General features: G+C 35.0%; 1 protein-coding gene across 1 annotated transcript; it reads left to right on the top strand.

Annotated features, from left to right (window-relative positions):
* Positions 1 to 1,463: 1,463 nt before the first annotated feature.
* Positions 1,464 to 6,834, top strand: LOC127096995 (nucleolar complex-associated protein 2). Its single transcript, XM_051035515.1, has 11 exons — positions 1,464 to 1,607; positions 1,701 to 1,810; positions 2,628 to 2,699; positions 3,091 to 3,636; positions 4,038 to 4,340; positions 4,938 to 5,267; positions 5,344 to 5,550; positions 5,655 to 5,741; positions 5,982 to 6,076; positions 6,176 to 6,301; positions 6,419 to 6,834. Exons 1-11 carry the CDS (start codon positions 1,586 to 1,588, stop codon positions 6,642 to 6,644), a joined length of 2,124 nt encoding a protein of 707 aa, XP_050891472.1. The 5' UTR covers positions 1,464 to 1,585; the 3' UTR covers positions 6,645 to 6,834.
* The last annotated feature ends 19,121 nt before the right edge of the window (positions 6,835 to 25,955 follow it).

Below are 25,955 nucleotides of genomic sequence, written 5' to 3'. Positions count from 1 at the left end.
TAGTTAGGAATTTCACCTCTTTCAAATTTTTCCACCAACTCACCAACTAGTCATTCAGAGGAGAAAATAGAACCGAACCATAACCATAACAACATCTATCCATTCTATCCCTTAACTACTGCAACTTCTTCTTTTAATGTATTTTTCACCCCATAACAACATCACCTATGACATTGCAACAAAAAAAAACACAAATCAAAATAACATTAGAACAATGTCATAAATTTGGATCCAAACACAAAATACAAAAACACATGAACAAGAACAAGATCTATTTGCTAGATCTGAAGAAAACCCCATAAAAATGAAACTTAGAAATCCAAATATATCTAAAACTAATGTGGATTCTTCTACATTAACAACATAGTTCATAACAACGCCAGATGAAAGAAGAATGAGTAGATTTAGAAGAAAATCTGATCAAGTTGATATTTTGATGAGTCCAAGTTGATTTTGGGATCTTCCTTGGACTATAACCTAATTACTTATACACTAATCACTGATTAATGCATACATGATGCATTCCCTAAAGAGCCTATATATTCCTACAACACCAACGCACATAGTTCATAATTGCTAGCTCCAGCCCTAATGAAATCTATAGCCCTTGTATTCATTGTCCCAAACTTTACTTCCTTACATGCTTGATACAAACCATCTCCAAAATTTTCAGTTACATGCTTGAAACGACTTATCTCAGAAAGATAAGTGACATTGATGAAGAGACTCTCATTAAGAGAGTAAGAAAGTTCACATAAAAAATCTAGAAAGTTCCTTAAACATGCAGGACAACCAACTAGAATAAGTACTGCTTGAAAGATATCAATATGCTTCAGTAAATTTATATATATTATTAAGGCACAAAAACAAGATGGTTATAATACTAAAAACATTGCAAACATATAACGAAAGTAATAGAAGATAACAACGTGCCTGCTGAACAAATGCTCTTAATGTTTCAAATTGTTGCTCAGAACAACAAATATTTCCATTTAAAGAAGGACACAAACTACAAGTGAATTAAGGGAAAAAAAAGTGAAAAAGGGATTGTAGATCTAAACCTCAAATGACCTGCATATCAATTTTTTCAAATTAAAATAAAAAAACAATGAATCACAATAAAAAGAAACAACATATGACGTAAATTTCTAAAACCCTAAAACCAATAAACCTATAAACCTTAGTCTTTAGTGAAGAAGACGATGATGATGAACTCTTCTTCTCCTTCTTTTTGTTCTGATATTTTTGAAGCAGTTTTTATGGGAAGAAAGAAAAAGGGTGCGACGTAATGAATTATATTAATATTGAATATTTATAATATAAAAAATAAATTTTTTTTATAATAAAAATGACTAATACAAGTGACACAATAATTTTTTTTTTAAAGTAAGAAGAAAGCCAAACAATAAATTAAATTAAAAGAAAAAAATGTATTAAATGAATTAAAAAAAATTAGTAAAAGTACAAATACCGTAAGACAGCCCCGAAGCTCTTCTTTCTCACCAAGTCCCGCCGCCGAAAGCCCCGAAGCTCTTCATTTCTTAACCTCCCTGACGGTGGTTATAACATAGGTTTCAAGAGAGTCATGGACGCAGAAAATGAAACAGGTTCTTTGATTATTTCATTTCAAGTTTTAAAATTTAAGTTTTGAATGTGTCTCAATTGTTGATTTTCGTTGGTAATTTATTTGATTATTTTAGAGAGGAACATGGATGGAGAGAGTAATGCAAGAAGAAGGAGCAGAAAAAAATCCATGACTGGGAGTGGAGCAAAAGAACATAAGGGGCAACTTGAAAGTCTTCAGCAAAAGGTTAAACCCTCTCATTGTTGTTTCTCAGTTCAAAGTAATTTGTATGTAGCTTTGCTTTCAAGGGTTCTCTTTAATTTAATACCTAATACAAGTTTTTTAGTTTCAAGTAGTTTTTTTTCTAGGTCTACATTTATATAATTTTATTAGAGAAATTAGACATATTTTGTTTGGATTGATGGAATCGAATGGAGCCGTATGAGGTGGAATGAAGTGGTGTTCTATTGTTTGAGCCATTTAAAATCGGATGGAGTAGAGTGGGCTGAAGTGATATGGATTTTATTTCATTCCATCATTTACCGTATTTCTTCTCCTCTGATTTGGGTGGAATGAAGAGCGTGTCAGTTTCTGTTCTAAATTTTTTAAATAATGGAGTGGAATCTTCATTTCGCTCCACTCTTTTCCATTCCACTCCGTTCATTTTATGATATCCAAACATAGGGTAGGTTTTGAATTTTGATTATGTAATTCGTTTCTGCAAATACTTGTATAGTTTGAACTAGATGTTGGTTGATAGGGTATTATCTTTTATATATTTATTCGGCTACATTTTGTTGGCAATGGTATTTGCATAGTTTGAACTAGATGTTGGTTGATAGGGTATTATCTTTTATATATTTATTCGGCTACATTTTGTTGGCAATGTTATCAATAACCTTTTCCATTTCAGGATACAGACTTTTACGAGTTTTTTGAAAGGGGTTAGGGGTTAGGGGTTAGGGGTTAAGGGTTTAGGGTTTAGGGTTTAGCCTTTTATATATTTACTCAGCTACATTCTGTTGGCAATGTTATCAAATATCAATAACCTTTTCCGTTTCAGGATCCAGACTTTTATGAGTTTTTGAAAGAGCATGACCAGGAGCTGCTTCAGTTCAGTGATGACGATATTGATGTATGTTACATTTAGACACTTCCTATCTATTATCTGTTCTGTTTTTTTTTTTTTTTTTGCTTCATATATTAATTGTGAATTTGTGATTGATATGGTTCTGTGATGTGTTGATGTAAGATGTATATTTCCAATGGTTATCATGAATAATATGTAACATCTTCTAATGCTTTCTTTGACACGAGGAAGTCTGTTTATCTTAGCTAATAATATATTGTAGGATTTCAGAGCTATATTTGGTGCAATGATCATAATTTGTAGGGATTCTCTAATTCTTAAAATATTGGTTTCAGCATTTTTTTTGTCGCCTGTTTGTGTGCATTACACAATTGCTATTAATATGACAATCTCTTAGCATTAGAAACTATATAACTGTTTTACTTCTTTTGTCCAGGAAGATTTGGATGCCGATATGGAAGATGGAGATCTACATGTAGATGAAGGAGCTCTCGAGCATGAGGTTCAAGAAAAGGATAAAAAATCTTCTAAGAAAGTTATAACCACTGCTATGGTTGATTTGTGGTGCAAATCAATTAAAGAAAATGGGAGCTTAAACGCAGTTCGTTCCTTGATGAAGGCATTTAGGACAGCATGCCACTATGGTGATGATGAGGAGAATGAGTCAATGGCAAAGCTTAGTGTAATGTCTAGCACTGTGTTCAACAAAATAATGTTGACTGTACTTAATGAAATGGATGGAATACTAAGAAAGTTGTTGAAGATTCCTGCCTCCGGTGGAAGAAAACAGATCGTAACAGATTTGATGAGCACAAAACAGTGGAGGACTTATGGCCATATAGTGAAGTCCTACCTTGGAAATGCTCTCCACATTTTGAATCAAATGACTGACTCGCAAATGATATCATTTACTTTACACCGGCTTAAATATTCTTCATTGTTATTGGCTGCTTTTCCTTCGCTCCTAAGGAAATACATTAAGGTACAAATAAGTCATTGATCATCTAATCAATGTTCACTATAAAATTATTTCACCTCATCTATGAACATTAGTACTTTTAAGTCTGTGGCTATGTGCTGAATATGTCTGCCAATGCTAGTTGATTATGGCACCTTTCGGTCTTGTGTAGTTATTGATGAATAAGTCAGCTTAATAGATGGACAGCAATCAACTAAAACTTTCCTAAGTTTCAATGAAATAATGATACATTTTTCCTTACCTAAACAAGATTAAGAATTGTATAATTTCATTTGGTAAACTTGCTGTTGCACGCAGTTCTTCTCCTTTACATAATTCTGCTAGGGATGTTATGGCTTTCTAGGACATGTAACTTAACACATGTTTATTCATTTGGTAAATCAGTTTCTTGTTGAATTGATCAGGTGGCTCTTCATTTCTGGGGTACTGGTGGAGGTGCCCTTCCAGTGGTTTCGTGCCTATTTATGCGAGAGTTATGCATTTGTATTGGATCTGGCTGCATAGACGAATGTTTCAAAGGAATATATAAAGCCTATGTTTTGAATTGCCATTTTGTAAATGCTGTGAAACTTAAACACATTCGTTTTCTTAGCAACTGCGTCATTGAACTTCTCGGTGTGGATCTTCCAACTGCGTATCAGCATGCCTTCATTTTTATCCGACAGCTGGCCATGATTTTAAGGGATGCACTTAATACAAAAACTAAGGTGCTGTTTATTTGTCCAATGCATGTTATTTTCTTCCTAGGTACTGTAAGAAGTGCCTCATAGCATTTTGAATTTATGGATTTGTCCTTGCTAACCGAGTCTGAATATATTTGGATTTGAATTAGTTTTACTTTTAACAAACTCTGGCATAGTTTTTATATCATTTTCTGATCTGCACCTTTTTGGTACCATATTGCTCTTGAACCTTTTCGTCAACGCTTCCAAGTTCGATTTTTGGTCTGTTACAATGTACTCAAAGGTATTGTCTAAATTAGACACACCATACTAAGGGACAAAAATATAGAAAGGTTGTTGGTCGGAGCAAAAATTATGTCTAGAGGGATACAATCAATCACTTGGAACCAATGCTAACAATTGATATATCTTGACTTTTTTGAGGTTGACACTTCCGTTCATTAGTAATAGTTAAAGGAAATATGATCTGGCATTCCTTAATAGTTCTGTTTCACTCTGTTTGATTGAAACATTTCACAAATTGAAACATTTTACAAATTGAAACATTTTTTGTATGCATTTTTGGTAGTTTTATGTTATGGTTCTTATGTTGCTCTTTCTCTGTCTGGATGTTTTCTCTAGGAAGCTTTCCGCAAGGTTTATGAATGGAAGTTCATTAACTGTCTTGAACTTTGGACTGATGCTATCCGTGCCTACAGTTCACAATCTGACTTTAAGCAACTTGCATATCCACTAACCCAAATAATTTCTGGGGTAGCCCGTCTAGTGCCCACAGCTAGATATATTCCCCTTCGGTTGAGATGTATCCGGATGCTGAACCAGCTTGCTGCTTCTACCCAATCATTTGTACCAGTATCTATGCTTCTTTTGGATATGCTGGAGATGAAAGAGTTAAGTCGACCCCCTACAGGAGGTGTTGGCAAAGCTGTTGATTTGCGCAGCATATTGAAGGTACTCATAACATGACTTGATGATAATGTGCATTTGTTGAAATCCACTTAACCTTAGAGGCATTCTTTCATATTAGGTTAGCAAGCCGACTCTAAAGACACGGGCATTTCAAGAGGCTTGTGTTTTTTCTGTGGTTGAGGAACTTGCGGAACACCTAGCACTGTCGAGTTATTCTGTTGCGTTCATGGAGTTGTCTTTTATTCCAATTGTGAGGTTGCGTAGCTTTTGCAAATTGACCAAAGTTGAGAGGTTTCGGAGAGAAATGAGGCAGCTTTTACGCGAGGTACTTATCTATTAAAATGATTATGATTCTTTTATGTTTTACTTTTATCATTGACATGCATTTGATCCTGTGGCTTTCATCCCAAATATTTAATTTTTCCACAGATTGAGGCTAATGTCCAGTTTGTGAATGAAAAGCGCATGTCGGTTTCCTTTCTACCTAACGATCCTGCAGCGTCATCTTTTCTTGAGGTTTGCTCATGTTTTCTCTTTACTTCTGAGAAATGAGAGTATTGATTGTTTCATTGTTGGATGTTGGTTGACTTTATTCATTCATTTACATACATTGTAGCCTGCTCCATATTTCAATTCTGCTAAGTTTGCCCCCGCACACCCGCACATGCTTAGTTCATGCCTCTGTTTTACTGCTGTACTTTAATTTAAATGCTATTTATATTCGAGAATTGTAAATAGCGAACTTGATTTTATTAGGATGAAAAGAAGTCAGCCTGTAGTGCACTATCAAAGTATGTTATAACACTCCGCCAGAGAGCAGAACAAAAAAACAACTCATTAATGGAATCCAGGTTTGAACTTTAAAATCATGTTCATTTGCACGGGTTACTGCGTCCAGCATTTAATCATCATTATGCTAAAAGTCTCTTATATAACTTCAAATTTTCTAGTGTTATTGTTGGAAAAGAGTCCTCTGTTTTTGGTGATGAAGCATCAGAAAGTGATGAAGAGGATATTAAAGAAGACGAGGATGGAACTGCCGCCTTTAGCTCATCCTGGTTACCCGGAAATGACAAGTATTGCTCTTTTTCTTTGTTCATCTTTCACTGACAACCCCATCTAGGCATACTCAAACACATACGATTCACGCAAATTTCTTTGTACTTTTTATCTGATGAATGCTTTGCTTTCAGGATAAAACAAGAACCTACAGAAACAAAAAGAAAGAGGAAAAAGCATCAGAAAGAGAGAACAGCCGTTGACGATGATATTGTGGAAGACTTGGTACTTAGTTCCGATGAAGATTTGCCTTCAAGCGACAGCCCTTCTGCTGGGAAAAATGCCGATGTAGATAATGGTTTACCTAAAAAACAAAACCGCAAGCCAAAGCACAAAACGAAAAGGTTGAAAAGGAACTAGCAAGGGAAAAAGTGAAATTTCTAGTTAGCAACGTCTATATCTTTCTCTTTGACAAAATAGTTTCTATCTATTTGAACTTTTATTGGGTATGAGAAAGAAAAGTTTTGTAGTTTTACATGATATTGGTTTCTCTTTTACGTTGGATGTGTACTGAAGAGATGTCTAAATGTAATGGCGGCAGTTACAATTATATTTTTGTTTACAGTTCAATTGTTAAGGGAAAATGATGTACTTTTCTAGTGTCAGTTGTAGCAATATTCCGAAACAAATGCCATATGATATCTTTTTAGAGTGTAATCTGTTAGGAAGTTTGTCAATTATAGGAAGAAATATTATTAGGTGTCGTCGAATGATGAAGTTTGGGCCATGCTTGCTTGAAATTGTTGATCTTTCTACAGACTAACATGCCTGCAGAAACCCTGATGTTTCTTTGGATGTTTTGAAGGGTCTTCTTAGTATAGACCTTCAGAAAACTGGTACAGTAATTCCACTTTTTGTACAATTTGAATATGAAGTCAAATTTGAAAATCTATCATCTAAGAGATGAAACATAATCTATTTAGTGATGTTAGTTCATAAATTTGTTTATCTGAAGTCTTAGCGAAAATCATAGTTTGAATTTGAAATCGCTCAAATACTATAAAAGTCATAAAACTGCTAATTATAATTTGTTTTCAATTATGTTTGTTGTTGTGGATCACTCAAATCAAGGGTCATAACATTTATCTTATTTTCTATAACCTAATATTTATTGTGAACTTTGCAACTTCATTATGTTTTGTAAATTTGTGAAAAACTTAATTTTATTCTTACGGCTAAAATTATGATTTTCTAGAGACAACGAGAATAATTCTTATCTCAATCAAATAGAGAGGGGGGATGATTCTTATCTCAATCGAATAGAGAGTATTGAATAGGGGGGGAGAGGAGGTGAATAAGTTTTAATATTTGATTTATAAGGGGAAAGAATAAATTTTATTAATAATTTATATTTTTATTCTTAAGATCTTATATAAATTATGATATTTAAAGGTGGAAAATTTGTAAATATCTTTTGGTAATAAAATATGCATAAATAATTAATTATAATTTCTAATATTGATTGATTAAAAAAGTTATAACGTAACATTAAAAGAATTAAATTGTGATGTATCATCTAACAAAATAAATACATAAAATAATAATGTAATAGACAAAAAAAATTGAATGATTTAAAATTTAATGTAAAAGAGAACACAATAAAATACATAATAAAATTAGGAAAAAAACAAACATAAATAAAAATAAATATAAAAATTAAAAATAAAGTGCGGTGATTATAAATACTACCTACATTTTTTATTATGAGTCGTTTTTGAAAAATATTTTTAACCACAATATAAGTCGTTTTATAATATCAATGATTCATTAATGTTATTTTTTTTATTATACCCTTAAATATTTATTATTCTCTCTCCTTTCAATTATATCAATTTTCTTTCAATCTTTTTCATACCACAATTATATTTTTTAATATGTGTGAAAAGTAAAAAACGACTATAATAAAAAACGAAAGGAAACAAACGAGAAAATCACACAAAAACGACTTATAATAAAAAATAACTTATATTAAATATAAAAATAGAAAATAATTTGAAGACGGACAACAATTATAATAAACGGACGGAAACAAGCGAAAAAATCACACAAAAGAGAAATACTTATATTAAAGAAAATGAACAAATTTGAAATACTAAAATAAAATTGAGGATATTTAATAAATATAAAATAAATTTAAATAGTAAAAATCATATTACCTCTTTTGTTCTCCAAATCCCTCTTATTTGAAGGGACTCAAAAAATGTGTTTTGGAGGGATTTTGCTTCCATCCCTTCCTTTTTTTAAATTTAAATCAATCATATTTAATTAGAAACATTATTGCCCCCTCCTTCATCTATCCCGAACCAAACACATCCTAAATTGTATTCTTTCCGTTCTTTTTTAATTATCATTTTTTAATTTTTTCTACATATTAAAAAAAGTTAATAAATATTGTTATTTTTAAAATAATGATTGTCTTTTTTTATCTATAATACCCTTGGGTTATGTTTGGATAATTTAAAACTAACGAAGTGGAACGGAATAGAAGGAAATGGAATGGAGCATAGCGGAACAGAACAGAACATAAACTTCATTCCACTGTTTGGATATTTTACAACGGAGCGGAACTAATATTCCATTCCAGTGTTTGGAAATTGGACGGAGCGGAAATGCATTATAATTTTTTATTCCATTTATACCCTTAAACACTTAACACTTACAATGATACATATAATGATTAAAAAAAATTCATTCCACTACAATATTGATAGATCCAACATTCACACAATAAAATAATACATATAATCATAAAAATATCAACTTAACATTTAAAAAAAAAGAAATATATTATCTTAAATTTGAAATATATAAACTTAATAAACAATATCCTTAACAAATGCATAAATTTTTCACACCATACTTAATAAACAAAATCAAGTTTTGCTAAAATTAAAAGATAAATATAAGTCTATTGAAGATAATGATATCAAGTCTTGCTAAAACAAAAGACAAATATAAGTCCATTATAAATAATGACTCTCTTTTTTAAGTATTTCACAGAACCTGTAAAAATAAATAAAATAAATTACGTTAAATTTTATTAGTTAAAGATAAAAAAAAATACATAAAAGTGATAAATAAATATGTTACCATTAACAAAAAGGATAGTTTGGAACAATGAGATGTAATATTTCCTTGTACTTATCGATCAGAATTCTATTAAAAGCTTTCAATGCGTCAACATTCTTAACAAGATACATGTATACAAGAGGCAAATAACTTTTTTCAACGCCAATCTCGATCAATTCAGCCCAAATATCTCCACCATTAGTATTCTTACTCTATTTGACCAACTCCATTGTATTCATTTCAAACACCTCAACCATTTTTTAAAAAAGTTTTGGAAATTTCCATCATGCTTGTATAATCTTCAATAACATTCTTTATAGCAAATCAATAATTTCTATTTCTAATAATTCTTTTCTCATTGTGTTACATAATATTATTAGCACTCCAAATCAGTAATTTATATTATTAAGAATATTTATAGCAAATCAACAATTTATATTACTAATAATTATTTTCTATACAACATAAATCCTATTTTTTATAGCACTAAGAATTCAATTTTTATTGCAGGTATGTTACTGTGCTATGAAAATGTTATAGCACTGAAAATTCAATTTTTATAACACTGCAGATATAATTTTGTTTGCAAATCTAATTTTTGTAGCATGTGTTATATAGTTCTTCAAATCCAATTTTAAAAGATACTAACTAGCATTATAAATCATGAAGAAAAGCAACCCATGAACAGTAATGGTAGAAAAAGACAGGTAACAATAGAAAAAAGCAACAAGAAACATACAAGAGTACCATACCTAATTTCTAAAAATTGAAATACTCATGAACATGAAAATAAACCAATAGAACATATATATAAATAGGTGAAAAAATAAGAAGAAATATGACATATATTGTTAGGGTATAAGAATATGCAGATCTGGAAAGGAGAAGAGTTACCGTGAATGATGTTATTAATTGATTTTATTCCATTAGATACACTCCAATTTGGGGGAATGAAAAATGGGTTAAAAAAGTGGTATTCGATGGGATTGGTTCCATCACACTCCATTCCATTCCATTCATTTTTTGTAAAACCAAACAATAGAATATAACTCCATTCCATTCCATCAATCCAAACAGACCCTTGATTTCCACTCCATTCCATTCCATTCTTATGATTACATATGATTGTGGCACACTATGGTGCGCCACATCATAATTCTCTTATGTAAGAAGGAAAAATAATACTATTTTTTCCGTGTTCAAATATTTAGCGGCGATTTTAAACCGTCACTAAATGTTAGTATATTTTTTTTTCATTTTTAATAATTTAGCGGCGGTGTTAAACTGAAGTTTTTTTTAGTTTTTAACCTTTTAGCGGTGGTTTTAATCGTCACAAAATAATCACTGAAAATTAGTGGCAAATTAAAATCGCTGCTAAATTATTAAAAATGAAAAAAATACTAATATTTAGTGGCGGTTTAAAACCGTCGCCAAAAGTTTGAACAAAAAAAATTATTTTTTTCGATCTCTCACATGAGGTGCGGTGAGGAATTCAAGATTGCGAGTCTTTCTCACACGTACCCTCAGGTCCGGTGAGGAACTCAAAGCTACGAAATTCTGAACAAACAAAATATTTTTGGATTTTTTATTATTGTACTTGACGAGACGTTGAATCTCGCTTCTACGTATTAATGAAGGGAGTGATGAGTAGGTAAAAAAAAGTGGAAATGGGCTAAAGGCTCGCTAAGAGAAAGAAAAAAAAACAAATAATAAAAATATAGCTACTAGTAGAAAAAGAGAAAGGGGGCGTGAATAACATTAGGCTTATGGCGCTCAGGATGCCTTAAGGGGTGCTAGCCCAGTAACATGGTCAATGGAGTAAAAAATATTGACTCAACAATAGATGATGAATCAGAATTCCAGGTTGCATCAGCATGATCCAATGGATAGCATGAGGGTTCTTTGTGTTATGATGGGGTCCCTACATGGGACCCCTGGTCAAGGGTCATAGTTAGTGGATCCAATGGTTCAAAAGGAGGCCACATGGCTCAGGGGATGGAGATAAGAAATAGACGTGATCAAGAGGGGGAGTGGTAACGTGATTTTAATTTTCTTCTTTCCTTTCTCGCTCATTGTTGCCTTCTCTCTCTCTCTCTCTCTCTCTCTCTCTCTCTCAGTAAGAAACATAATTCACACACGTATTTTGAAAATATTGGATCAAACACGGTGTAGGAGATGAACAAAAGATGAACGTTTGAATGTGTATCCCTCACCATTTACCAAATTTTCAAAAAAACTCTTCAAAACCAAAATTCGCAAACACTACCCCTTAGTCAAATCTTCTCCTCAGTACGAATCCAAGTTCAAAACTAACAAAGTTGGCACAAATCAGGCAGACCAGCCCTTTCCCCAAACGAACCCTAAACCCATCTTTTCAATATTTTCAACAATTAGAGTTGTTTTACAACAATTGGATGCAGGAAAATAATGAGAGTGCAAAATAAACAACGTAAATCAACAAAGAAATAAAAGGAAATGGAAGATAAATGCCTCAGCGGAATCTGGAGTTTTCATACTTCCGGCTAGCACTCCGACGAGGTTTATCACCTTCAGGTACGTTCAAATTTTCTCCTTCTCCTTATTCTTTTTCATGCCTCTGCTTCTACTCTCTCTTCATCTTCTTCATCTCTTTCTTTTGTTGTAGTGTTGGAAGGTTTAAACTCAATCTTTGGAGCTTCAAGGTGAAGCTCTCAAAGTCTTTCGAGGAAGAGCTTTTGGTGAGGTTAGAGATGATTTTGACAGCGTTTTGGGGGGATTGAAATTGCATGTAGTGAGTGAATTAGAGGTGCATTTTTGTAGAGGAAGTTAAGGTGAAGGGAGACTCGTGTGAGGTGAATTTGGGGGAAAATTGTAAGTGTGTGATGAAGCTTTAGGGGGAATTTGGATGCGTGAGCAAGGGTGAAAATAACGTGACTCTTTGAAGTGATGAAACATGATTGTTGTGATGTATGTATTAATCGTTAGGGATGATGGAATGTAACTCAAGCGCAATTCATGTAATCTATGTAAAACTGCTTCATGTAATGTAACTCACATGTTTATGTAATGTAATAAAACATAAATTATCCCATTTTGAATTTTGTTCCATTAAATTTCAAATTCAACTTTGTCTTATGAATGTGATTAATACATTAGGTGTGATGGCTTGATGGTATGTGTTGATATTGATGTGGTTTGTGAAGGAGAACGGCGATCCAAAACGCAGCGGAAATTAAAAATTTCTCCTTTAGAGATCCTTACGAATGAGCATGATCAGTGATAGAATAGTTACCTCTTGTGACGGTTGAAACCTTTGGTGCAGATCTCTTGTGGCGATTGAAACCTTTGATGCAGATCTACAGAGCGATCACGAACGTTGAACGATGACAACGTCTCTACTCAGTCCACACGAACGGATTCCTTCACTCTCAGTGCTAGCTGGTAGGAATGAAGGATTTGAGTGAGTGAGAGAGAGAGAGAGAGAGAGAGAGAGAGAGAGAGAGAGAGAGAGAGAGAGAGAGAGAGAGAGAGAGAGAGAGAGAGAGAAAACGAAAATAATGCAACCGCATTGAATGCTTCAGCACAAGGGTTCTATTTATAGAACCACTTGTGTGGGCTTCAAGCTAAAAAGTCCACTTAAGTATATTTGGCCCATATCTTATAATATGCCAAATTCACTTAAGCGTGTGGTACCTTATCATATTTCATATTCTACTTAAGTACACCGTACCTTACGATGTTCTACAATTCACTTAAGTGCACCGTATCTTACGGTGTTCCTTAGTTACTCTATCTCTCATCAATCCGTCCTTTGTGTGTGACCCTGTAGGTTTTCGCGACATTAACAATTATATTAAATCACGCATTTAACATAATAAACAATGAGCGATATCTAGCAACACATCACTGCTACCCAAGACACGAAAATGTCATGTGATCTGACAAATCCTTCTATGATAATACTTATGCGTATAATTACCCTTTTGCCCTTATGTCTATATTGAACACAAGGCATAAACCATGTCATCCTTGTCCAGTTCATGGGCCCATAGACATTTATCCTGTTACGCAGGATGGGCAAATTCCATCTAGGTCACTCATGTCCCTCAACATGCTTCGTGGAGTACCCATAAACTGTCTTTATGGTTATCCAGTTACGGACAACGTTTGATCAGCAATAAAGCACTCAACTCTACATCTAAGGTCCATAGTGGTTTCAGGTCGAAGAGTGGTATACACCATTATCACCATGAGAATAACTTATGACACTTTGCATAACTTTCTATATAGTATTCTCATAGCGGGTCAATCTGGTATAAATATTACTCTTAATATTCATACCTATGATCCATAAGATGTGATCATCAGTCTATATACATAATAGTCTTAATGCTTTAATGTTATCCCACTTCACAATAAAGCTTGACTACGGATACTTTAAGAATAGTGTCCTTATGTTTAATGGGATCTTATGATTAAGTCATACTTGATACATTAAACATACTAGCTATTCTAGGGACTTTATTAAACAAACATAATAAAGAAAAAGTCTTTTTATTATTAATAAATAATTCGATACAAGTATCAAAAGTATTGGTCTCCAGGGCTTACACCAACAATCTCCCACTAGCACTAGAGCCAATCAGGCATACCCCTAATGCCCATAGATCTAGTATGGCCATCATGCTTCTGCTGCGCAAGAGGCTTTGTCAGTGGGTCAGCAATATTGTCAAGTGTAGGTACTCTGCATATTTTCACATCTCCTCTATCTATTATCTCTCGAATGAGGTGATATTGCCTAAGTATATGTTTGGATCGTTGGTGAGATCTAGGCTCCTTGGCTTGTGCGATAGCACCATTGTTATCACAGTAGAGACCAATGGGATCCACAATGCTAGGAATTATGCCAAGTTCACTAATGAACTTTTTGATCCAAACAACTTCCTTTGCTGCACTTGAGGCAACAATATACTCGGCCTCGGTTGTAGAATCAGCAACTGTATCTTGCTTTGAACTTTTCCAGCTCACAGCGCCACCGTTTAAGCAAAACACATAACCAGATTGCGATCTAAAATCACCCTTATCTGTCTGGAAGCTAGCATCGGTGTATCCAATTACAACCAGCTCTTCCTGACCTCCATATATCAAGAATGAGTCCTTAGTCCTTCTTAAATACTTAAGGATATTCTTGACAGCTACCCAGTGAGCATCACTAGGATCAGATTGGTACCTACTCATTGCACTTAAAGCATACGAGACATCTGGTCGAGTACATAACATGGCATACATGATAGATCCTATTGCAGATGCATATGGAATCTTATTCATGCGATCCCTTTCTTCCTTAGTTGAAGGGGATTGTGTTTTTGATAGACACAAGCCATGTTGCATAGGTATGAATCCTTTCTTGGAATCATGCATATTAAAGCGTCTCAGCACTTTGTCTATGTATGTACTCTGACTTAGGCCAAGCAGTTTTTGTGATCTATCTCTATAGATTCCGATTCCTAATATATAGGCTGCTTCACCTAGGTCCTTCATAGAAAAGCATTTCCCCAACCAAGACTTTACTTGTTGCAGGGTAGGCACATCGTTTCCAATGAGTAATATGTCATCTACATATAATACCAGGAAAACAATCATGCTCCCACTAACCTTCTTGTAGACACAAGGCTCATCTTCGTTCTTGATGAATCCATATTTTTTTACTGTTTCATCAAAACGAAGATTCCAGCTTCTGGAAGCTTGCTTCAATCCATAGATTGATCTTTGTAACTTACATATCTTTTGGGCTTCCTCTGGTATGTCAAATCCTTCAGGCTGTGTCATGTACACATCCTCAAGAAGATTTCCATTAAGGAAAGCAATTTTGACATCCATCTGCCATATTTCATAATCATGATATGCAGCGATAGCAAGTAAAACCCGAACAGATTTAAGCATTGCAACTGGTGAAAAGGTTTCATCATAGTCAATCCCATGAATTTGTTTATATCCTTTTGCAACCAATCTTGCCTTATAGGTATGTACCTTACCATCCATGTCAGTCTTCTTTTTGAAGACCCACTTGCATCCTATAGGGTTAACTCCTACAGGAGCCTCTACCAAGGTCCAAACCTGGTTTGTGTACATGGAATCCATTTCAGATTTCATGGCTTCTAGCCACTTCTCAGACTCGGGACCAGTTATGGCCTCTTGGTAGGTCAGAGGCTCATCTTGATCCATGAGTAATACATCACCTTGATCAGTTATGAGATATCCATATCTTTCAGGTAGGTGACGTACCCTGCCTGACCTACGCTGGTATTGTTCTACTTGAGCAGGTTGCTCTTCCACAACTACTTGTGTTTCCTGCTCTAATTCCTCCATAGGTGTATCAATGCTTTGCGATTCTTGAATTTCTTCAAGCTCTAATTTCCTCCCACTGATTCTTTTGGAAATAAAATCCTTTTCTAGAAAAACTCCAGTTCGAGCGATAAACACTTTGCCCTCAGAAGGATTGTAGAAGTAGTACCCTCTTGTTTCTTTAGGATACCCCATAAATAAGCATTTGTCAGATTTGGGCTCAAGTTTAGTTGAAATTTGTCGTTTCACATAAACTTCGCAACCCCAAATCTTCATGTAAGACATATGTGGTTTCTTACCACTCCATATCTCATATGGTATCTTCTCAACCTTTTTGGATGGATCACGGTTAAGTGTGTAAGCTGCTGTCAATAGTGCATGTCCCCAAAAGGAGTTTGGAAGATTGGCGTGAGTCATCATGGATCGGACCATGTCTAACAGGGTTCGATTTCTTCTCTCAGGTACACCATTCCATTGGGGTGTTCCAGGAGGAGTAAGTTGGGATAGGATCCCACACTCTTTTAGATGGTCATCAAACTCTAGGCTTAAATACTCACCACCTCGATCTGATCGAAGAGTTTTAATATTCTTACCTAGTTGGTTTTGTACTTCATTCTTGAATTCCTTGAACTTTTCAAATGACTCTGATTTGTGTTTCATTAAATACACATAACCATATCTACTGAAATCATCAGTGAATGTCACGAAGTACTGAAAACCTCCTCTGGCTGGTATGTTCAGTGGTCCACATACATCAGTATGTATGAGGCCTAAAAGATCATTCGCTCTTTCACCTTTTCCTGTGAATGGAGACTTTGTCATCTTTCTAATTAAACAAGATCTGCATGTCTCATATGATTCATTATCAAAAGAGTCCAAGAGTCCATCTTTATGGAGTTTGGAAATGCGTTTCTCATTTATGTGACCTAATCGACAATGCCAAAGGTAAGTTGGATTTAACTCGTTAGGTTTCATCCTTTTAGTATTAATGTTATATATAGGCATTTCGAGATCAAGGACATATAGTCCATTTCTCATTTGTACAGTAGCATAGAATATATCATTCAAATAAATTGAGCAACAATTGTTCTTTATTATAAATGAAAAACCAAACTTGTCCAAACAAGAAATGGAAATAATATTTCTGCTAATTGCAGGTACATAATAACAGTTCTCTAACTGAATTATTAAACCACTAGGTAAAGTCAATACATAAGTTCCTACGGCTAAAGCAACAACCTTTGCTCCATTGCCAACTCGTAGGTCAACTTCACTTTTTGCCAAATCTCTACTTCTTTTTAGCCCCTGCACATTTGTACAAATGTGAGAACCGCATCCAGTATCTAATACCCATGATGCAGAAGTAGATAAATTTATTTCAATAACAAAAATACCTGAAGTTGAAGTCTCTACTCCATTCTTCGTATCTTCCAGGTACTTTGGGCAGTTTCTCTTCCAGTGTCCGGTCTTGCCGCAATGGAAGTAGGTACCTGCCTTTGCTATGCCTCTATTAGGCTTCAAAGCAGAAACAATGGGTCTGGGTTTGGCAACTTCCTTTCCTTTCCCTTTATCACCCTACTTGGTGGGCCTTTTGTTCTGTCTCTTTCCATTCCCGATCATCAGAATGGACTTCCCTTTTGTCTTCAGATTCTGCTCAGCAGTTCTTAACATGGCTAGCAGTTCAGGAAGAGATTTGTCCATATCATTCATATTGAAATTTAGGACAAATTGACTGAATCCATCTGGCAACGATTGCAAGATCACATCAGTCGCAAGTTCGTTTCCGAGGGGAAAACCCAACCTTTCAAGGTTTTCCACGTACCCAATCATCTTGAGCACATGGGGACTTACAGGGGCTCCCTCAGCTAACTTGCCTTGAAAAAGGGCTTTTGAAACTTCAAACCTCTCATGCCTTGCTTGCTCTTGATAGAGCATCTTCAGGTGTTCGATCATATCGAATGCTGCCATGTTCTCATGTTGCTTTTGCAATTCTGAGTTCATGGTAGCTAGCATGAGACAAGCAATTTCATTGGCATCATCGACATGCTTCTTATAAGCATCTCTTTCTGCCTTAGGTGCAGAACTAGGAGGTTCCTCTTCAGGAACAGGTTTCTCCAAGACATACATCTTTTTATCATGTTTGAGGACAATCCAGAAAATTTGTCCCAGACAATTTTTCCTTGTCAAGGATTGATCGCAAAATGTTGTTAGAGGTGTTTGTTGTCATGGTAATCTACACAAGAATTAATGAAAATATAAGTATTAATGACATATTTAATTAGGCCTTTAATTAAATATGCTCCCACTATTTTACTCAAAACAAATGACCCTCATCATTTGATTCGAAAAATCCCGTTGGAAGATTTTCTAGTGGGTTGAGATCCATATTTCACTTCGTTCTAAGTCCGCATAGGCGGATTACACAAAACTAGGTTATTTAGGTAGGAACTCCTTCCAATTGTATCTCATACAACTCTCGAAAATTTCAGTTGGGTGAATAACTCCTTATTTCAATCCATCATATGGATCATTCCCAACTCTTGCTTCTAAACATATATAATATTATTATAATTTGTTAAGTTTGACCCATTGTCTTAGCAGTTGGATATTACAATCATCCCATCGCACCTTACTAATATAGAACATGCACCTCGCGTAGGCGAAACCTACATTATCCGATACTAGTCTTGATGAGTGCTAAAACTTGGAAAGTAAACATATATAATATTATTATAATTTGTTTAGTTAAGTTTGACCCATTGTCTTAGCAGTTGGATATTACAATTATCCCATCGCACCTTACTAATATAGAACATGCACCTCGCGTAGGCGAAACCTATATTATTCGATACTAGTCTTGATGAGTGCAAAAACTTGGAAAGCATAAACTTAATATTTAATTTGAGGGAATTGTAATTGTTATGATCTCACCGTCTTATTTATCATATAAATCGTCTCTCACATGCATCAACATATATTTACATGCATCAACATACATACACATGCATCAACATACATACACATGCATCAACATACATAACGAAACAGTTATGGCCCCTAGCGCAATCGTTCTCCCAAGCCAATGGGAGAACCTAAGCTAACCTAACAACGATCTAAGCTTCTCCAAGCAAGATCTTCAAGGTTATCCTCCTTTGATATTGAATTCTTCTCTTTCTTCATATCATTACATTATAGAAGAAACTCGTTTTACATACGAGGGAGTGAGATGAGAAAAGAAGTTACATTAAGAGATTAAAAGGAGAGGCACGACTCGCAGGTCGTATTTTAAAACCCAAAACAAAATAAAGGATAACTAAGGCCATAACTGATCACCATAAGGCAATAATAATAAACACATTATTATTATTAATTTTAATTCCTTTAATTAATTAAAAACCAAATTAAATTTCGGCGACCGATCACACTACGCAGTGGAAATTAAAATTTTCTCCTTTTGAGATCCTTATGAATGAGCATGATCAGTGATAAAATAGTTACCTCTTATGACGGTTGAAACCTTTGGTGCAGATCTCTTGTGGCGACTGAAACCTTTGATGCAAATCTACGGAACGATCACGAACATTGAACGATGACAACGTCTCTACTCAGTCCACACGAACGAATCCTTCAATCTCAGTGCTAGCTGGTACGAATGAAGGCTTTGAGTGAGTGAGTGAGAGAGAGAGAAAACGAAAATAATGCAACCGCATTGAATGCTTCAGCACAAGGGTTCTATTTATAGAACCACTTGTGTGGGCTTCAAGCTAAAAAGCCCACTTAAGTGTATTTGGCCCATATCTTATAATATGCCAAATTCACTTAAGCGTGTGGTACCTTACCATATTTCGTATTCTACTTAAGTACACCGTACCTTACGATGTTCTACAATTCACTTAAGTGCACCGTACCTTACGGTGTTCCTTAGTTACTCTATCTCTCATCAATCTGTCCTTTGTGTGTGACCCTGTAGGTTTTCGCGACATTGACAATTATATCAAATCACGCATTTAACATAATAAACAGTGAGCGGTATCTAGCAACACATCACTACTACCCAAGACACAAAAATGTCATGTGATCTGACAAATCCTTCTGTCATAATACTTATGCATATAATTACCCTTTTGCCCCTATGTCTATATTGAACACAAGGCATAGACCGTGTCATCCTTGTCCAATTCAATATTAGGCCCATAGACATTTATCCTGTTACGCAGGATGGGCAAATTCCATCTAGGTCACTCATGTCCCTCGGCATGCTTCGTGGAGTACCCATCAACTGTCTTTATGGTTATCCAGTTACGAACAACGTTTGATCATCAATAAAGCACTCGACTCTACATCTAGGGTTCATAGTGGTTTCAGGTCGAAGAGTGGTATACACCATTATCACCATGAGAATAACTTATGACACTTTGCATAACTTTCTATATAGTATTCTCATAGCGGGTCAATCCGGTATAAATATTACTCTTAGTATCCATACCTATGTTTAAGACTTGATAACTCCTTATCCATGATCTATGAGATGTGATCATCAGTCTATATACATAATAGTCTTAATGCTTTAATGTTATCCCACTTCACAATAAAGCTCGACTACGGATACTTTAAGAATAGTATCCTTATTGAAATTCTGGTATAGTCAGAGTTTAGATGTTCTACACGAAGTCATGACATCTGATCCAATATTGTTACTAATACAGCAAGACAATTATAAAAATTAAAACCCAGTACTCATATGCATACAGTCACAGATGTCATGACATCTGCTACTATACCACCATGGACAGAAGAACATCCAGTTTTGTCCATCTAGTACAAAGACACAGTAGAGATCAAACACAACACTTATGTTTATTGATCCTGCCCAGTTATCAGCATGATGTCTCAACATTGATTTGAACATCACCTGTTCCAACATTACAGATGGTTGAACTGTAACAGACCAACCAGTCTATACATCAGTATTAGCAGTCAATGATGAATGTCATAACATTTTGTTTTGCATTCAGACTGCAGGCTATGTGTCAGGTCTGTTATTCCCTTCATAAACAGACTAAAACCAGACTGAGTTATAACATACATAATATAGTGTGCAGAAGGTAAAAACACCAGTAATTGTTAACCCAGTTCGGTACAACATTACCTACTCTGGGTGCATACCAAGCCAGGAAGAAGATCCACTATTAGCAGTATTAGTTCAGAGTTAAACTCCCCCGTTTACAACTCTTCACTTAATCCCTACCCAATGCAATCTATACCTAGGAACTCCTAGATAGAAACCTCCAGTTTCCATTCCTATCACTACAATTACAATGTAATGTTTAAACAACTTGAACATGCTTCACAGCTTCGTTCAAGAACATAACAACTCTTACCTACAGGCTTTGAGTTACAAATAATCTCATACTTTCAAGCACTGAGAAACACCTGGTAACCTTCCCACAGGTTGGGAGGTTTACCTCACACACACGCCTAATTTTTACATTGTTTGAGGCTTACAAAACCTAGGTTACAATCTGCTATTTATAACCTAACCACCCAACTGGATTTGGGCCTTCAGAAATCGCAGCAAATCTTTCCTTTGCTGTTATAGAGCTGGCAGAATCCTTCTGCTACAATCAAGGTCTTCAATCTTTTATTTCCTAAAAGATCTCCATATTTGGGAACTGTATATTCACCAAATATATTCACCAAATCTTCTGATTGAATCTTCAAGATCTCCACACAGGAGTTAGGATATTCACCAGATCTCCTAATTAATCACAAGCCAAACCAGAATTAACTGATTCAGTTTTATACACATGTGAGATGTCACAGTCCCGATGTCGTGACATCTTACATGACATGTTGGTCCAGATGTTGAACTTCTTCAACCCAACATATTAAAACAACAGAGGTGATTACATTATTTGTTTTACAAAATTAATGCCAATCTTAAGGTACTAACACTTATGTTTAATGTGATCTTATGATTAAGTCATACTTGATACATTAAACGGACTAGCTATTCTAGGGACTTTATTAAACAAACATAATAAAGAAAAATCCTTTTTATTATTAATAAATAATTCGATACAAGTACCAAAAGTATTGGCCTCTAGGGCTTACACCAACAATTTGAATGTTGCAACTTTATTTTTTTTATTCATTTTCAATTAAAATTTCCATGGCTTGGTGGATGTAATGTGTTATGTATGCGTGATAGAATGTTGGTGGTGTGTGTAGTACAATGCTGTTTTATTTTTTTGGTGTTGATGATGTGTTTTGTATGCGTGACGAAAAGGTCCAAATTTTATCTTAAAACTATGATGAGATGGGTATAGTTATGAAGGGTCAACCCTGCTGGGGATATGAAGGGACTGCCTCCACATACAGGTTAGGGTTTTGCCTTCAATTGACAAACTTTGCAAAGAAATAACAACTGACAGATCTTCTGAGAATTAACAGCGAAAACTCCCAACACAAAAACATCGAAAGATTCTTTGAGACTTAAAAAATAAATATTTCAACTAACCATCATTGAAAGGTGTTCTGAGAATTAAAGAGAAAACCTCTAACTAATGACCGTCGAAAGATTTTTTTGAGGTTTAACAAAGAAACATTCAACTAGCAATCATTGAATGTTTTTCTAAGAATTAACATAGAAAACTTTCAACTAACAATTATCAAAAGATACTTTGAGGCTTAAGAAAGAAAACTCTCAATTAACCGTCATTTGAAATATTCTTTGAGAGTTAACAGAGAAGACTTTCAACTACCAAGCATCGAAGATAGATATTTTTTCTTTTTGAATAAAGAAAATGCTTAGCTAGCAATCATCGAAATATTCTCCAAGAACTAACAAAGTAAACTTTCAACTAACAACATCGAAAGATTCCTTCAGACTTAACAAAGAAAACTCCCAACTAGCCATCATTGAAAGATTCTCCGAGAATCAGCAGAGCAAACTTTCAACTTAGCAACATTGAAATATTCAATGAGACTTAATTTGGTCCATGCTTGGACTCAATTTTGAGTTGTGTAATTGTGCAAAATAATTCAGCTATGTTTGTTATTTAGTCCATGCATCATATAAGTATTCTAGAGTCTCTTTGAAGAATTTTATGAAACAAACGACATTGATCATAATTTTTCTGCTCCAAGAACTCCACAACAAAATGGAGTAGTAGAACGTAAAAACCGAATTTTAGAAGAGCTTGAAAGAACTATGATCAATGAAAACGGTCTTCCTAAATATTTTTGGGCCGATGCCATAAATAAGACTTGTTATGTTTTGAATAGGATACTCATTTGTCCTATTCTAAACAAAACTCCTTATGAACTGCTAAAGGGAAGGAAGCCAAATGTTTCACATCTTCATGTCTTCGGATGTAAATGCTTTGTATTAAATAATGGTAAAGAAAACCTTGGTAAATTTGACTCAAAGGTCGATGAAGGTATCTTTCTCGGATACTCTCAATCTAGTAAATCATATAGAGTATACAACAAAAGGTTACTTATTGTTGAAGAATCCGTGCATGTTTCCTTTTATGAATCTTATCCGAAAACTGTCGGAGAAGGTATTATTGTTGATGGTGTAGGTGTTCCTTCGGAAGACATAATAAAAGATCAAGAAGAAAAACGTGTTGAACCCCATCCGAAAAAAGCTAGGGAAGAGCCGTATCAAATATCCGAAAAGAAAGAGGAGGATCATTCGATTAATAACAATGATCTTCCTTTGGAATGGAATTCTTCTAAGGATTATCCCATTGATAATATTTTAGGAGATATCTCAAAGGGAGTTACCACATGGTCAAAGATAAGTAACTTTTGTTATCATTTCGCTTCCGTCTCTTAAATTGAGCCTAAGAACTTCAAAGATGCATTACTCGATGAACATTGGTTCTTAGCAATACAAGAGGAACTTAATCAGTTCAAAAGAAATGAGGTATAGGATCTTGTTCCCCCTCCGCGAGACCATCGAGTAATCGGTACTAAATGGGTGTTTAGGAACAAGTTAGACAAAAATCGAGTTATAACTCGCAACAAGGCTCGCCTTATTGCTCAAGGGTATAACCAAGAGGAAGGCATCGACTATGAGGAAACTTATGCTCCGATTGCCCGACTCGAGGCTATAGGCCTTTTGGTTGCCTATGCTTGTTCTCAAGATTTCAAATTATTTCAAATGGATGTTAAGAGCGCTTTCCTAAACGGTTACGTTAATGAAGATGTCTATGTATCTCAACCTCCAGGCTTTGAAAACTATGAGCATCCTAACTATGTTTATAAGCTCAAGCGTGTTTTGTACGGTCTCAAACAATCCCCTAGGGCATGGTATGAGCGTCTTAGAATTTTTTTACTAGAGAAAGGATTCTTAAGAGGGAAGGTTGATACTATCCTTTTTATTAGGCGTCAAGGAAAATACTCTATTTTAGTTCAAGTCTATGTAGATGATTATTTTTGGATCTACTAACATAAATTTGGTCAATGAATTCTCTAAGTTGATGCATGGAGAATTTGAAATGAGCATGATGCGGGAGCTAAATTACTTCCTCGTAATTAAAATCAAGCAACTTGAAGAAGGAACTTTTGTGAGCCAAACGAAGTATTGTAATGAGCTACTTAAGCGCTTCGATATGGAAAACTCCAAAGTAATCGACACTCTAATGCCTACTGCTGTTAATATAGATCGAGATGAAAATGGTAAGTCCGTAGATATAAAAAGGTATAGAGGTATGATCAGATCTCTCCTCTATCTTACTGCATCTCGACCAAACATTATGTTTAGCATATGTATGTGTGCTAGGTATCAATCATATCCCAAAAAATCACATTTAAAGCCCGTCGAGCGCATACTTAGATACCTATGTGGTACTTCAAAGTATGGGCTTTGATTTTCTAAGGGAAGTGATTGCTTTTTGGTTGGCTACCCCAATTCTGACTTTTCCTACAAGAGGATGGAAATTCTAAAGTGATGGAAATGTTGAGAAACATGCAAATACATCAACAAAATTTTGCTACACTTCAAGAGGAGATATTTACGGCTTTGCAGGATCAACTTCAGATTCAAGGTGACAACTTTGCATCTTTTTCTTCCCTCCAAGAGGAACGGTATTCGGACCTAAGGAGCCAAATCAAAACCCACAGTGACAACTTCAATTCATTTACCTCCATCATCATGCAATGAATTAATGGCACTCATCACTCTCTTGCAGGATCCTTCAATACGCTTAACCGGAATGTCATTGACTTCACCAACCTTTATAAAGAAGAGAGACCTTCACGTCCACCTTATGGCTATAGAGGCAAAAATGATCCGTCACGAGGGAGACAACCTTAGATGATTGTTTAATTCAGTGCATTTCCATTTCCCTATGTTTACATGTTATTGTACTTACTTATTTGTCTTAAAGTTTATGTTTAACAATTATGACAATCTTATTTACTTATTTTCTATTGCTCCGTGTAATATTTATGCATATACTTCTTCCATTGACTTCATGTTATGTGCATGGTTGTTAATGTCCATATGTTGCAAAGTCGTTGACTAAGTGCTTATGGATATCTTTGTTTCATGTTGACCGTTTCATTGTTTCTTTTTGATGTTGTCAAAGGGGGAGAAGCAATGGAACCACAATAGCTGATTTAGCAAATTTATAATAGCAGAATGTTTGAAGGCATGCATAAAATCAGGGGGTGTGTCTATCAAAGTACGCGATTGTGCCACGGTTTGCCATCATAAAAAAAGGGGAGTATGTGAGGGCAAATATGCCCAGTTCTTATTTTAATGATGTAAAACCTTTCTAGTCGCCCATAACATGTACTTTGGACGGTGTCATCATATCATAGAATGCATTCATCCTCTAGCATGTTCAAAATATAAGTTCAACGTGTCCAGGCATATAGGAGCATATCATAGATGTGAATCATGCACTTGATCATCGTTAATACCCTAGGTTCATAAGAGATTGGTTTAAATTGATCAAAATACATCTCAAAACTCATTTTTTAGAGTTTAAGAACCGTGAGCCGACTCATGACTCGGAGCGTAACTCTCGGGTCTGAACAGGTCGAGTCACAGGTCGACTCAATCTTGGGAAAACTGAACGAGTCGACTCATCCACATGTTGCATCGACTCATTGCCTATTTCCATTTGAACCATGTAGCCACGGGTCTGAACAGGTCGAGTCATAGGTCGACTCAACCCTGGAAAAACTCGGTTTGAGTCGACTCATCGCCTGCTTCACTTGAATAATTTTGCCTCGGGTCTGAACAGGTCGAATGACCTGTGT

This window comes from Lathyrus oleraceus, chromosome 6, assembly GCF_024323335.1.
Source record: "Lathyrus oleraceus cultivar Zhongwan6 chromosome 6, CAAS_Psat_ZW6_1.0, whole genome shotgun sequence".
NCBI lineage: Eukaryota > Viridiplantae > Streptophyta > Magnoliopsida > Fabales > Fabaceae > Lathyrus > Lathyrus oleraceus.
This window is presented reverse-complemented; position numbering and strand designations above follow the sequence as displayed.

Bases quoted from the DNA above. Each gene is read 5' to 3' on its own strand.
- LOC127096995 (XM_051035515.1), top strand. From the start codon at position 1,586: ATGGACGCAGAAAATGAAACAG. The intron at 4,341-4,937 runs GTGCTGTTTATT...TGTTTTCTCTAG, and splicing joins CACTTAATACAAAAACTAAG to GAAGCTTTCCGCAAGGTTTA. The intron at 6,302-6,418 runs GTATTGCTCTTT...CTTTGCTTTCAG, and splicing joins TGGTTACCCGGAAATGACAA to GATAAAACAAGAACCTACAG.